This window comes from Cyanistes caeruleus, chromosome 4 (assembly GCF_971803275.1).
Source record: "Cyanistes caeruleus chromosome 4, bCyaCae1.hap1.1, whole genome shotgun sequence".
Classification (NCBI taxonomy): Eukaryota; Metazoa; Chordata; class Aves; order Passeriformes; family Paridae; genus Cyanistes; species Cyanistes caeruleus.
In genome coordinates, this window is record NC_141704.1 from 59,914,234 (window position 1) to 59,929,733 (window position 15,500).

A 15,500-nucleotide genomic window follows, 5' to 3' on the forward strand; every position below is an offset into this window, starting at 1 on the left:
GATACCTCCTGGCTAAAACTACTTTTCTAAGTTACATGTGTTACCTTGAGTGGTGGGAGAAGCTGCCTTGTTTAAGCCTGAAACAATAAAACTCCCTCCAGCATCACCTAAAGATCCGACATAAAGCAAACAGGAGGAGGTAAAAGTGTTTGACCTCACCTGAAGTGCTCTCAAGAAATCAGGCTGCATCCTGGCAGGTCTTAAAACACTGAGCAGTACCATAAGTGTCTCCATACACGAAATTTCACTTGGTGACCATAATATATCTCCACCAAAATTTGCTCCAGCAGACTAAGAAAGCATGCTCTCTAGTAATTTGTACCAGTACCTCATCACAATGACCTGAATCATGACCTATGTCTGAATTATTTAGCAGCATAATACTAAGCCACCTGACCACCCAGACACTAAACCCCAGGGCAAAATTCCTCTAAATTTCTGAGTTTGCCATATTTTCCCCCTGATCTCTACCAGAATTTAGGTCATGCCATTCAAGATCAGTGAGATCTTCTGCTTTGTAACACTTCAATTTACGTGAAAGAATTCAAAATGAAATAATCCTTTTAGCTGTTCAACTAGTAGATTATGCTTCAGATTTTGTGACCTGAGTTGTTTGTGAAAACAGAACTGAGGGTTTTGTCCACTTTTGCTGCTCTGCAGCTTCCTTGGCCTTTAAGTCCTCCAGTACATCTCAAGCACTTATCCTGCATAAGAACAGCATCTGTACTTTGTAATATACAACACATTTATCAATCTGGTGCATGTGTCTGATGAAGGAAAGGGGTACCCATACTTCACTATGGGCAGCAGAGCTGCAAAGTCACCTCTCCAGGCTGCTGGGGCTAACATGGAATTCCTTGCCAAAGCACAGACTTGACTCCCTGCCTCCCAACCACCACATCAACACCTGAACCACCGACCCTCCTGATAGCTCCAGGCAGCATCACCAGACACAAATTAACTAAAACCAAAGTCTGCAGGAAGAAAATGTGGGGAGGGAAGTCTTGGTTTCACAGCACGATTAAAATGTCTGTGAAAACCAATGAGGTGTGAAAGCAGAACGTTAGTCATTGTGCAGAACATCTTGCCAAGACACCTTTGTTGTTAAACTCGGTTCACATTTCTCAGGAAAAATCCGCCTGGCTCATCACGTCAGCCTTGGCTTTAAAGTAGGTGCGTTTGGAGAGGGAAGGTTCACGCTGCAGCTGCACATTGCCATTAGAAAGAGGTGATGGGAACCCCAAACAGGCCAAGTGCAAAGGCTGCTCTCCCACAAAACAGAAATTAATGCTAATAGAATCACAGACTCGTTAAGGCTGGAAAATACCTCTAAAATTAAGCCAAACCATCAACCCAGCACCACCACCATGTTCACCACTAAACCATGTCCTCAAGTGCCATATCATATGCACTTTTATAAAGTGCCATATGCACTTTTTGAAAGTCCCTCCAGGGAGGGTGACTCCACCACATCCCCGGACAGCCTGCTCCAATGTTTAATAACCCCTTCAGGAAGGAAATTTTTCTTAATATCTGACCTACTCCCACTCTCGGCACAACCTGAGGCCATTTCTTCTCATTCTGTCAACACTTAGGGCAGTTCATCTTTTCTTTGGAGAAACCTTGCAGAGATGTCTTAGTTTTGCAAGTTGTGTGTACTTTTCTGGGTATTGCTAGAAATATTGTCTAAGATCTGCATAAAACCAGACCTCCTGTAGCACACCGAACCCAGAAAGTTCTGTGTGCAACACAAGAATTGTTTGCTTTTTGCCTGAAGTGTTGTAACTTCTGTATAATACCTGTGACTGACTCTTAATTTGAGGTATGAAAAGGCAAAATCCCCTGACTTTGGTTTCAGTGAAGAAAATTATGATAGTTGGAGAATGTATGATAGAGAAAGACCATGGCAGCTCTTTCCAAGAGAGCTACAATAACAGTGCTCACAGTGGTGCACAGACCCAGGACCTGCAGGCACTGGACACACACTTTCCCAGATCTTTGCTCTGGACTGTCTTTAAAGGTAGGAAGTTGATTCCTGGCACAATATTCTTCCCAGAGAGATGAGGAAGGAAGAGGGGAGATGAAACATATGAAAAGAACAGAGCAATAATGGTAGTGAGCAGGACTGAAGAGAAATGGAGTAGGAATATGCTCAGACACTGGATTTAGGAAAATAGTGCATCAGGAGATGTGGTGGAGGGAGCCCCAACGGGCAGGAATGGGATGCAGGAAGGTCTGAAAAACGCCAGGAGACCTGGTGTGTGCAAAACCTGGGTAAGCAACACTCAGTGTGTCCCTCAGAAGCATCTCTCCACCAGCGAATCTGCATACTCCCCTCCCCCTGAGACTGAGCCTGGCAACTACTCACCCTGCTCTGCTTTTGGGAGTGGGGGGCAGGGAGGAGAGAAACGAAACAATAAGAGAAGCAAAAAAGAAAAGCAAATATTTGATTGAACAGCAACTGCAAGCATATTTAGAGCACTTGGTAGTTCTGGATCAAATTTGTATCATTTAAGAAAATAAAGGATTAACATACTTTACTAGCTGTGTATGAAAGGTTTTCCATTTCCCAAACAAAGCTTTTTTTATCAGCAATTTAAAATCTATCTTCAATTAAACATCTAGATTTTGCTTGTGTTTTCAATGTTAGTGATTAATTGCAAAATACTATATGGGAAGAGAATGCAGATTTACCAACACCGATTTTAATCTTAAAAACAAAAGAAGAGTTGTCACAATAGCACTGAGACTTTGCAGAAGTTCGAGGTCAAGCATTTATTTAAAATGCCTTGTAAGATCAGAACCCAGTGCACTCATTAAACTCTGCAAGATCAATCCACAGCTAATCTGATAAACATGTATGTAAAGCTTTGTCTGTAATCATCTAAGTGTAAAAATCCACGCTGTTCTGGAGGGAATTATTCCTGTAGTAAGTAGATGCATCACCAAACTTTCACAGCTTGCCTGCCTTCAGTCTTTAATCCCTTCTCCCTGGAAGTGAGTTAGCATTCCAAACCACAGGAACATTTCTAGTAGCTGCTGGTTTAAACCTCCTAATAAAAATAATTTAAAAAAAAAGTTAAAAATCCATTTCCTCTCAGTTGCTGAATTCTCCTTTCAAAAATAAACCTCATTTTTAGCCTACCTCAGCTGATAACCTCATTTTCCTTCATTTTCTCTTCTGCTTTGGAGATGAAATAAGCAGCACAAATCACACTGGTCTTGCTGTATGTGCTGTTTGGTTTGTATAGAAGGAGCTGCCACTCCACAGCATCATTTCCCTGTACAGCAGATTGCACTGACTGTTTTGACCACCACAGTCAAGTCAACAGTTGGGCAAGTGAGCCTTTCCAACACCTCTTTACTGACCATCTGGAGTTAAATTAGAGCTCATCAACATGCTTACGTGGTTCAGATCATTACAATACACATTACCTATGCTCAGTTAAACAAAGCTACTGCTGTTCTGCTTGTTTCCTCAGCTTTAGAGCCCCTTGCAAGAGGGCTCCTTCAGCCTCAGCGTCACTTGGTGTGTCTTGGGCAGAGCCTCCAGGTTTCCCAAGCCAAGTATCCACCACCTGTGATACAAATCTGTGGCAGCTTTACCCTCTGTCAGCATCAATCCCATCCCAAATTCATACTGGTCATACTGTCTGAGCTGGTGTGTAACCGGTTTATGTGGGAGCCCACCTCTGCCCTCTCCAACCAGCCTCTCCTGCATTTCCCGCTTCCCTGCTCAGAATATTTGCAGCCTGTTCCACATACTCCAGCAGCAGACCTGCTGCTAAGCTTTTCCAAAAGTTTACAGGTTACTTCCTCCCCAGAAAATGAGAAGGGGAAAAATAAAAACAACTACAAACCCACCCAAAGCCCCCCACACTATATTTTAAAGGCTTCACTACAATAAAAGTGAATTCTGAAAGAAAAGCAGCTGAACACAGCCCTTCACTCTGAGGCATTTACCTGAAACATTTTGTAAGCATAAATAACACGCTGCTGAACAGGGAAGATGCAACCTCTCCACAATACTCGGTTTCCTCGACAGCAGCCCAGCTGTGCAGGAGAAGGATGTGAGGCTCATTCCCAGTGCTGCCCAGCTATGGCTTGTCACTGGGAGAAATGCAGGAGCCAGCACAAGCAGAGATCTCCTTACCTTATTTAGCCAGACGCAGTGCCCGTGAATGTCCCAGCTATACTCCATGCTGGTCATGACTGTTTCCATGCATTCACGGACGCCAGAAGCCGTGGCTGAGGGCTCCAGGCTCCTCCGAGCCGAGGTTAAGTGACAGCAGGTCCCCTCGCCCAGCCGAGGATGGAGGCGAGTGGAGTGGGAGACGTGGGAAGCAGCAGCGCTCCTCAGGCGGAGCAAACAGCTCTGGGGAATTAACACATCAAAGCCCGGCAGGAAACTCCTCCAACCCGGCACACACAGGAGGAGGATGCAGGCAGGGAGGTGCAGAGCAGCATAGATCAGGAGCAGGGACAGCCCCACGCAGGTGTCACCTGGCCATCTCCACCATCGCAGCCCTCTCCTCTGGACCCTCCCGGAAAGCACCCAACCCAACAACACAGGAGAAAAGAGCAATTCCCACCCCTTCACCTGAGCACAAAGTAAACGGGGAGGGGTTTCCTAATAATTGTAAAAGCTGCAGGAACACATGTAATTAATTCACTTGACACCAAGAAAAAATGGAAGAAAAAGGTGACTCAACCATCCCAGGTCTCGCAAGTAGCTTGTCCCAAGTTTGTGTCACACCTCAGAATGATGTAAAAAGCAACAGTAACAACTAGCCTCTGTCCTCTGGTTCAAGTTCCAGTTGACCCACTACCAGCAGCAGCATGACAAATTCCTAGTATTTTTGACCACAGCTCCGAGAGTCCTGTGATTATCTCAAAAATCAGTTTTATCATAATGAAACATCTACAACTACCACTGACAGAGAAAAATCTTGGAATCATGAATGCTAAATAAATCAGGAGATACCAGAAGAGCAAAGGACGAGCAGAAGCTGTGCTTTTGAAGCCAAACTGATTCATCTTGGATTGGGAATGGTGATTTTTGATGGATTGTTCTTACTGCCAAAGAATTCATCCCAGATGCACGAAGATGCCACGCCAAGGCGTACTATAAATGAGCTCCTATTATCTTCCAGTGTTGAAAACACACCAATCTGGATGATCACCTTTAGCAAGAAGCAGGGTCCTGTGTTTCCAGAACTTTGGGAGGTGGATCTCTCAGGGGCAGAATGCATTGCCAGCAGGGAGTGGATGATGACAGGCTGACATGGTATCACAAGACTCCTTTCGTATTGCAACTTGAGGACAGATCTCAAAGTGTTTGGCACCAACACCCTGCATAAGACCTTTTGATATCTAAACTCAATATAAGCAGAAGCTGAATCAAATGACTGCACTGTACACCCACACCAAGATAATCAAAAAACAAACCTGGGATTGAGGACAAGATTTATTTCTTTTCCCACACGTAAGAGATAATTTCTGGTTAACCAAACCGCTTCCTCCACTTGGGAATTATCCTCTTGTCCAAACAGGTCAGCACACCTCTGTAAGATTACAAGCTATGTCTATGCAGCAAGGAAAATTTCTCTCTGAAAACTAATATCTCCTCATATTAACTCTCATTACTCCCAGCTATTTTCTGGAAGAACCAGCTTAAAGAAAAAATGTCAAAATCTGAAGCCAGTCTGTGAGGCAGCAGCAGCACAGTGGATTGCCTAGCATGACAGCTACCTCAGCTCAACCATCATGAGATAAACTGAAAATGTTCTGTGGTTGGACTTGATGATGATCTCAAAAGTCTTTTCCAGCCTTAATGATTCTATGATTCTATATGATTCAAGAAACCTTCGAAGGCCGTAAAGTTCTGCTTGATCCTAAAATCAGAAATTCACTTATGGAGTGAAAACAATTATTAAAATATGCCTTATAATATATATATATTTAAATCCAGAAAGTCACTTCCAAAGCCAAAGCCGCAGCTGCACTTGCTGTGGTTATTAAAGAAAAAAATACTATGTTATCCTGGCTCTTTCACTTCAGGGGCACGTCCTCTAAAGAGAAGAAGGCACACACCAGGACCTGCATACCCAAGTTCAGATGAGAAGCATGAGGAAAATGGCTCTGAGGTGTGGGAAGGCACTGTCCACCCACTCCTACCCTTCACTCTTTTTTTTAACAAGACACAGTTGGTTTCTTCTTTCTGGGAAAGTTGTTGCATAAGATATATTTTTTTAAAAAATGCAAAAAAACCCCCAACCACTTTCAAGAAAAGTAATAACCAGAAGGAAAACTGTCTCTTATTTGTTTCAACTGAAGAAAAATTGGAGCAACGTGGATTGGGAGCAAGGTTTGCAGGAATTACTCCTCAAGAGATGGATCTGTCAGCTTCCAGCTGGATGCAACAGGGCTGCCTTGATCTTTCAAAATGTGGAGTTTTGTTTAAAATGGTTTTGCTACTGTTGCTGAGTTAGAGATTAATCACACACTGCCTGTACTGAAGCCAGCAGCTCAATTTTCACAGAGTACAGTACATGCATTATTAAGGCGCACATTGAAATACACTAAACATTTCTGCTGACCGAGGGTAAAAATTCCAGAACTTTGGGACAGTTATGACCTGGCTATGGCTTTCAGGCCTGGTTCCCAGTTAAAGCACGGAGTCCAAACATGCTTAAGCTCAGAAAGGTCTCAGTCTCTTCCCAGACCTGGAACAAATGGCTTCATTTGTAGTTTCACCCGTGACATTCACCATTCGCACATGGAGACATGAGCAGGGTTTCAGCAGCAGACATCAGTTTTGAGCTGCAATGACATGTTACAGTAAAACTGACTTCTTTGTGCAGCAGAGAGTTGCTTGTACAAGTTTTCCCAGCTCCCCTTGGGGACGACACGATGGAGTCTGTTGGAAGAGCTGTGCCAGATGTCCAGGCACTGTACATGAGCTCTGGTGTCACGTGGCCATCTGGCACCCCCCCGTTAGAAAACAAAAAGCAGCATGAGGTGTTTTAACCCACTGGCCCTTTTTGAGTACATGCACACACACCCTGAGAGGAGCAGAAAGGAAGAGGATCAAGGACACATGGCAGCCCATTCTGGCATGGCAGGACTGAATGCTCTACCCTATTTTGCAGAAACTTTGGGTGACTGCTGTCATCCCCTTTTCCCAATGTGGGCACCAGTGGCTTGGCTGCAGGAGCCAGGGGAGGATTTTTCTCCTGTGACACACTGTCTGGCAGCAGCAAACACTATTTTTGTTTTCCTCTGAGACACAAGAGGCTTGCTTACAGCCCCACATGGGATGTCACACACCAGTTCCAGCATCCTAGGGGATGCAACTTCATGCATGGAGAATTAAACCAGTTTCAAACAAAGAAGGTGTCTCCCTCTGTAAGGAGGGGCATAGTTGCAAAAAAACTTTCTGCAAATCATCCAGGCACTTCATGTGACACCTCCTTGCTCAGACAGGGACTGGTGACACCTGCAAATCCTGTGGCTGTAGCACACTATAAGTGGAATGATAAGTTTTTCCTACAAGGGGCTTTAAGGATGATAGAGAATACCAGATAATAATTTAAGGCAGATTAAGGAGTAATCGAGGCACAGATGGAATAGCAATTTTCTGTAGTCTTTGGTACTCACAACCCTGCACATCTTTCCCAGTGATTGGGAGGCACTAAACTGAATGGCACAAGAGAGTCCCTCCTCTCCCACTGACCCCGTGGGTACAATAAAAACCCACTGCTGTCTCACCACCATTAGGTGATCCACATTGTGCATGTCTGAAGGGTCCCATTCCAGACCCCACTAGCCAGGCACCCCTAAATCACACATCTGCCATCACAGGGAGCAATGACTAGTCTCCATCTCCTTAATCTCAGCAGGCACTGCAGCCTCAGCCATGCTGCTGGGCCCCTTCACTCCAGAATAACCTGCAGGGGATCAGCACCACTAAGCATGGCCTACAGATGACTGTGAACACCATGGGAAAGTGCAGTTTCCAGGACTGTTTATTTAGCTTATTTTTTGTTCATCAGAACCTGTTATGGCCACAGAGAGCAGTGAGTAGTTACAGCGATGTTCACGGCTGTATGTTTCACAGACAGGGAATGCTGATGTTAGCAGGAACTCTGCCTGTTTTAAAGATCTCACTTCAATGTCATTCCTGTCTCCTCCTCCTGATCTCAGCGTTGGCTGCCACACTTTGACAGTGAGGGCGAGATCCAGATCCCACTGGAGGCAGTGGGAGAGCTCCCACGTGCTTCATTAAGTTTCCAGCATTTCCAAATGAGTAGTTCAAAGTAAAGATTTAAAAAAAAAGAAAAAGAAGGCTCTCCCTTCAGATCTTTCTTCAAGGGCTACAGTAGCAAATCCAAGGTGCCCATCTGTCCCTGCACTGCTGTGCTCAGCCCTCATGACAGCAGATGGCACAAAGGGTTGCCTAGCGCCAGCCAAGCAAGCACGGCCCTGCACCCAGCAGTCCTCTGGGCTGCCACTGAGCACTGAGATCAATCCATTTGTTGAGAAACAAACACTTTTTGTGAGTTCAGCCATGACTCCAGGGAGATTGAGTCCTTCCCAGGGGGTGCAGCGCCCATCCTGGGAAGGGAGCAGGCGATGGTGGCCATCTGTCCACCATCAGCAGCAGTACATGGGGCACACCTAACACAGAGACACCACAGTCCTGCAGCAGCCCCAGCCTCCACCAGGGCTGGCCCTGCAATTTCAGCAGCACGGTGCCACCTCGGCCATCACCCAGCGTGTGACACAGCAGGACCAGGCCACGGCTGCAGGATGGGTTTGACAGCAAATGTGGAAGTGCCCACGCACCACTGTCATCATGACAGCTGCAGTGAGGCTGGCTTAAACACCTAAGTGTGATCTCTGGGACCAACTCCTGACTTCCACTGCTGGAGCTCCCTCAAAACCAGCACACACCTGGACCTCCACAACACAAACCCTGGCACACACCACGAGAACAAGGACTCTTCCTTGGACCTGCTTGGAAGTCACCAGCCACAGAGCATTTGGAGGCAAACCCAGCAGCTTCTTCATAAATTATTATTCAAAAATTAACTTTCGGTAAGTACAACATTTTATTTCCCAGAGCAATCTTCAGGGAACCTACACTCAGATAATTGGTTTTTTTTGTGAAAATAAGTCTTGGGAAAAGAACTTCCTTGTCAGTTATATTTCCGTGTATTTTTAAAGTAAGGTGACAAAAACTGGCCGATTCACAAACACAGAATATAAATTTTTGTTTGGTATCTAGATTAAAGGGATGCAGAGCTTACACCACTCCCCTGTGTTATAAATTGGGTAAGGAAGCTTGCTGATCCCCATATAAAAAATGCTGCCAAAAATGCTTTTTACTGAAAACTACTCAAAACAACTTCTTTCTCCCCACCTAAGCATCTGATTCTTAAAAAAAAGTCTTTCCCCAGCCCTCTGAGATGAAACTGCTGTTACCAAGTATTGTTTTCTCCCTAGATTGAAGCACAGTGGTATGTCAAAGACAGCAAAGGCCAACCCATTGCACAAAGCATTTGAGCAACAGCTTGTCCAAGACTCCACAGCAGGATCTCCAAAACAAAATCTCTTCCCTGATACCCACTCTAAGCTTTATAAATAGCTGTGTGAAACAGAACCAGTCTAGCCAACATCCAAAATGAGCCAGGTAGAGGTAAAACAAGGTGAGAATTTACCATTTGACTTTGGAGCCATTCGATGAGAGCCTCCGCCGTGGAGTCTGGGACCTGGCAGCGCAGCCCCTCCCTCTCATCTGCTTCCATCATCTCCAGCAAGCCCCTCAAGTCCTCCACGAGGTGCAGTGCCCGCAGGCCCCCCATGAATGGGGAGGTGGGAGACTGGCAATCAAAGATGCCATTGGAGTATTCCAACGCCTTGGAACCTGCAGGGAGCAAAATTGCATGGGATGAGGCACGGAATGAGGGTTGGGCGCACCCCGAGGCTGGGAAAGGGTGGGGGTTGTTGCTGGCAAGGTTTATCCCAATCAAACTCAGCACTGGTGCTTGGGGAGGGAAGTTCCAGCATGATCGAGATGGGCTGCTCCTCAGGGAATGGGAATGACACAGCCTGCCCATGGGGTTGAGGTGTAGCCTGGTCTTCTGATCTCTGGGATGAATTCCCAAGGGAGAAGGTGCTGCCAGGGATGGAACATCCTCTGCCAGTGCCCTAAGTCACCCTGCAGGCACTGAAAGATCCAAGTCACATTCCAGTGATGGTGTCCAGAGGAAACCATGCCCTGTGTTTTCCATACAGGAATGTGTTATGCTGCTCCAAGGCACTGGAAATTTTTAAAAATAATAAAAAAGATGAAGATAAAGTAAAAGACCAAATCGCTTCTGCAGGGGAATAAATTTTAAACCCAGCAATTTGATACAGCAGCACTGACATTTGCATGTTAATAAAGAGAAAAATCTCTCATTTGCATAAACTCACAGGATGCATATTTGACCTACATTAGAAGTTGCTATATATTAAGTAAGAAAGGAAACTATGAATTTAGGATTAAGGTTGATTTAAGTCAACCTAGCTAATTCCAACTGTAATTCCAGTACACTGATTTGTGACCTTAATTCTCTAATACCTTGGCACAATGACACGTGTTCATGACAGACCTTCATTTGTGCTGTCAACTTTTAGAAACTACAAGGATTTGCCATATATGCACTTCCATGAACTTTCATTCACCCCATGTGGCAAGCCACAAAAATCAAACTATTCTGCTGAATTCCCACTGAAAACAATAAAGAGAAAAATAACCTCAACAGCACAGAAGCTGATATCCCTTTGTTATATTCCTTTATAGATCTATTCACAGGCGTGGGTAAATGAAGTCTGTGGTGACTTAAATCTTCCAACATCACTTTTTTTTTTTAATATTAAACCTCATCCTGCCATAACCAACTTGGGCTCTTGGAAACACAAACACATGATCAGATCCAAATACCAGTGTCTACTTACGGAAGTTACTGAAGTCACAGCTCACATGTATTTTTAGAGATCACGATGATAAAACTGTATTCCCTTTACATGTGTTCCTGCTATGTGTCCTTAATATCTTTATGCAGAGAAGAGTCATTGTTCAAACAAAGCACACACTGTATGATTATTTTATCCCTAAGGAAAATTCCTTAAGTGGAACTACTAAAAATTTTATAACTGTGTTGCTATACTTGTGAGGGTATTATTGACTATTGACTTCTTGATCTTTCCCTCCTATGTGTTGGGTATTTATATCATTTTCTAACTCAATAGACTCAGCTTAAAAGCAGAGGTTGTATTCTTTGTAATGCCTCTCAACAGGCAACTCACAGTTTACAGGTACTTATAAAAAATCCAAATGTCCAAGGCAATTCCAAACCAAACCTTTGGACCCAAACCATTACAATTTTGAAAAGACAAAAAATAAAATAAAATAAAATAAAAAATTAAATCAATGTTTTAACTCATTGGAGCTGAGGAAGTTCAGAGTAGCCACTTTTGTCCTTGACTCTCCTGGTGCCCCGTACAGGAGCGGAACTGCATCACTAAACCACTTCCAGCAGCCCTTTGAGAGAGGGCAGGAGAAAACCCAATCCATGGAGCCTGTGAAAGTCTGTGCAATCCCTCCATTCCGGTTATTTGTTAACTCTAATCTATAATGGAAGGCAACAAAAGCAGTTCCCAGCATATTCCCTTCTCCACCTAGAACTCTGTCCTCACAGTGGGAGAAAGAAGGAAAAAGCAAAATAAACACCTGCCCCAGGTGTTTACCTGCTATAATGCCATCCATCTGCTCCAGGGCTGCAGCGAGCATGTCACTTGCATCACTCATCATCTTCTGTCTTCTCAGGAACAATCACCAGCCTAATAAGCAGTAAAATGCCGATGGTGTGAGTCGGTCCAGAGCCTCAAGTCTGCAATTTATCTGCAAAAGAGCATTTAATTTCACTGTGTGTTCCCTGAATTCAGGTATCACTGTTGTCAGATCAGAAAGAAGACTGGGGCCATTTGCTGACTACAATAAAACCCAGAGGTATTCACTATGAGGCATGGACTGAGATGAAGGAATCAAAGCACTGACCCGATGACCCAGTTTCTAGTGACCCATGGCCTGCTCTGCCCACAGGTCCATGCCACTGACTGGGCATCTCACAGAACACCTCAGAAATCCCACATGGCACTTCCATGTGCCACAGAAAGCTCACAGAGAAGACATAGGCACTGTGTCTCACTGTGTCTCCCTTTCAGTGTATCACTGAAAGGGAGCTGCAACTCACCAGTATATCATATGTGTGTTTGCTGTAATTTTCTCCCCAAGAAATAGAAAAAGAGAAGTCTGACCCCTTGTCTGAGATTTTTGGATATCTGATAATCCAGAAGTTCCTGGCATGGAACTGTCTCCCTCTAGGCAGGATCTCTCAGGTCCCCAGCACTCACTGGATGAGTGTGCATGCATGGACTATCTCTGCTCTGAGTTTAGCAGATTCACATCATAACAATGCAATGTGATCTCACTCTCAAACTTCTACAAGCCAGAAGTGGTCCCCAAAGGAGTACTTCCAGCAGGCTGGAAAAGCAAGCCTGCCCAACATGCTGCCTGTAGGTGAGCTAGTAAACCAGAAATCCTGATGGGCTACATGTTAATTTAAGCAGGTGCTAAGAAACTTGGCTGAAGTGGAGCTGCAAGGGTCAGAGGCATCCCCAACCTCTCCAGCCCGCCACAAGGGACACACAAACCACTAACACCGTGCAGATTGCCTTGGCTTTAATTTAATACACATGACATTCCTTCTGCTATAAATACATCTAGGAAACAAAGCCAAAAAAAAAAACAAAACCCAGGAAGGAAAACTCGCTTTAACCTTTGCATGCCCTGCCATTTGGTTTTTGTATTAGCCACACCACTGCTGACATTCGCCCCAACACGAGCAATTAAGAAAGTAGTTCATGGTATCTCTGGTGTAAGAGAAAAAGCATGGAAAAGAGTCTACTAAAAACAAATCTAAACAAAAATCCACATTATAAAAAACTGATTTTCCCCTCCTACAAGTCACTTTATTGGTCTGAACCAGGTGGGAGCAGCTCTTATTGGAGGCTGCCAGCTGGCTTTGCTGAAATGCTATCCTTAAAATGCCAACAAACATCTTATCTTCCACAACAACATTTTGATTACATGAAGTAGGTCCAAACCCTAAGGTAACCTTTGAACGACAGCACAAAGACTGCTGTGCTTTTGCCAAATGCCTGGTTGTCAGAGTCAGAAAAACCAAAAGAACTTTAAACATTCAAAATACCTGTAAGTGAAGATGCTCAAATCTTAAAAAAAGTAGCATTGTAACTGAAGACTTTCAGCCTCCAAGGAGGAAGCCCCCAGCTTTAAACACAATGTAAACATTCAGCTTCAATCAGTACGAGACCTGCCAGAATATGCAGATCCTACAAGACAACTGGTTCGGTGCCTCCACATCTTAAAAATGAGCAGAAAATGCAGCTTTTCCAGCACACATATTCACTTGGACAACACTGAAGACAGTCTCTTTCTTTATCTGCTTAAGATTTCCTGGCTCTGATACCAGGTCCTGCTCAAAAATGGGTGTCTGCGAAGGCAGAGTGTGAACAATCTGCTGTGGATTTCCCTCAAAGGGCAAAGGACACACGAGAAAGCCCGGGGCTTCTACAGCCCCAGGCAAAACACTGATTCTTCACAGCTCTAAGTGGAAAAAGACCAACAGCACAAAGCAAGCACAAACCCACAGAAGCAAATCAATGTTTGGGAACCAAAAGTGCACACGTGTTTTTTTTCGAAGTGCATAAACGCCTCATGGGGCGAGTGAAGATTACAGAGCCAGGCTCTTTTCAGAGGTCCCCAGTGACATGGCAAGAGACAATGGGCACACTTGAAAACACAGGGAAGTTCACCTTGGAATTATAAAGGGGGAAGAAAGAAAAGCCTAAATAAACGGAAGTAATTTTAAAAAGCTTTTTTACTATGAGGATGGCAAGTAATAGAAAGGGTTGCCCTTTTGGGGTCTCCAACATTGGAGCTACTCACAGCCCAACTGGACCCTACATGGCACAGCACGTCCCAGGCATCCCTGCTTTGGGCAGGGGCTGGGCTGGAGACCTCCAGCTGCCTTCCCACCTCAGCATCAGCAAGCTCAGTGAAGCTCATGCTCAAGCAATAAACACAGTCCTGGAGGCTGGTAGGAAAAGACTACGTAGGCTAAAAAGACACAAAGGAACAGAGTGCTCCCTAACCACATTTGTTCATAGTGCACCCACCCCTTGATTCTCACTTCTGGCTAGGAAATGCACAAACTAGGGACTGGGAACTGCTAATTTGTACTTGCACAATATAGCCATGGCTTGCAGGCACAGAAAAATCACCATCCTTGCACTTCACCCAGGCGCTACCACCTCTCATGTCTGATGTTTGCAAAAAGAACTCCTTGCTTTCCTAAACAGGGGGTTTTGTCCATGGTTGTTAGAAATCCTAAGACAGCTCTACTGATGGGAGCAGACAGTGGTACCAATAGCATCCAAGAGACTTCCAGGTTACCTGGCTCTGCCTCCAAAGAAAGACACATCCATTTGCACAGAGCTTCCTCCTCTGCTACTCCCAAAGAAGCTGCAATGCTGAGGCAGCAGGGAGAAATTTTAAGATAAAACTTACTGAAGCAAGACCCTGAAAACACACACACCTCCAAAAACTCTTCTACCACTCATGGAACATCTGCTAACAGCCTGACCAAGCCCACAGCTGAGAAACTTGGAGAGGTGAAATGAAAAAGAACAAAAAGCCCCTAAGCCGAACAGCTGGGATGACACAACAAAATCCCATTTCCCTGGTTATTTAGTCCTAAAAGTGGTCATTGAAAACTAGCCTGGAACAGCACATCCTGCTCTGGCCACCTTCCCAGCACAGTGCAGCACATCCAGCAGTCAGGAAGTAAAACTGCTGTGATAGAAAAAGAATTCCCTAGCAAATCCTAGGGAAAAAATCCTAGAAAAATCCTTCCCTAGCTAAAGCATAGAATTGTTTTTGGTCTTTGCACAACTATCATGAGCATGAGGGGAGAGGGTGGGCAGTGGGCAAAGAGGACCTCATACACCAGGGGGGAAAAGGACCAAACTGCATGGAAACAGAAAAGACAACAAACCCCAGGAGGAAAAGGATGGAAAGGGGAGGTGCAGAGGGAGCCAAAGAAACACAGATCAGCAATCAACAGCCCTCTGCGGACTATAGGAAAGTGGACAACATTAAAACACCAGCAGATTAATCCCTGTGCCTCCTGAAGGACACCCTCTGACTTCACAAACTTTGAGAGAAGCCTCAGCTGGTCACTGACACAGCAGAGCTTTTCCAGTATGTATATTCCATTCCTTCCTCTTTGTGGTTTTGGTCTAATACAAATAAAACCTAAGAGAAAACTCAAGGTTTTGGGTTTTTTTCTTGGCAGTGATTAAGGAAAACC

The 15,500-nt window shown here is 44.7% G+C and overlaps 1 protein-coding gene across 50 annotated transcripts in view; it reads right to left on the reverse strand.

Annotated features, from left to right (window-relative positions):
* The window catches only part of PPFIBP1 (PPFIB scaffold protein 1), a 104,361-nt gene that overhangs the window by 36,728 nt on the left and 52,133 nt on the right, over positions 1 to 15,500 (reverse strand). For 35 of the 50 annotated variants that reach the window (XM_086885087.1, XM_086885079.1, XM_086885085.1 and 32 more), the window contains 2 exons: positions 11,797 to 11,950; positions 9,723 to 9,928 (listed from right to left, as the gene is read on the reverse strand). In XM_086885087.1, the coding sequence (XP_086741213.1) occupies positions 9,723 to 9,928; positions 11,797 to 11,860 (270 nt within the window). In that variant the 5' untranslated portion in view covers positions 11,861 to 11,950. Of the gene's footprint in view, positions 1 to 3,963; positions 4,048 to 4,153; positions 4,370 to 9,722; positions 9,929 to 11,796; positions 11,951 to 15,500 lie in introns of those variants that run through there. The other 15 variants (XM_086885091.1, XM_086885074.1, XM_086885084.1 and 12 more) reach the window with 3 other exon arrangements.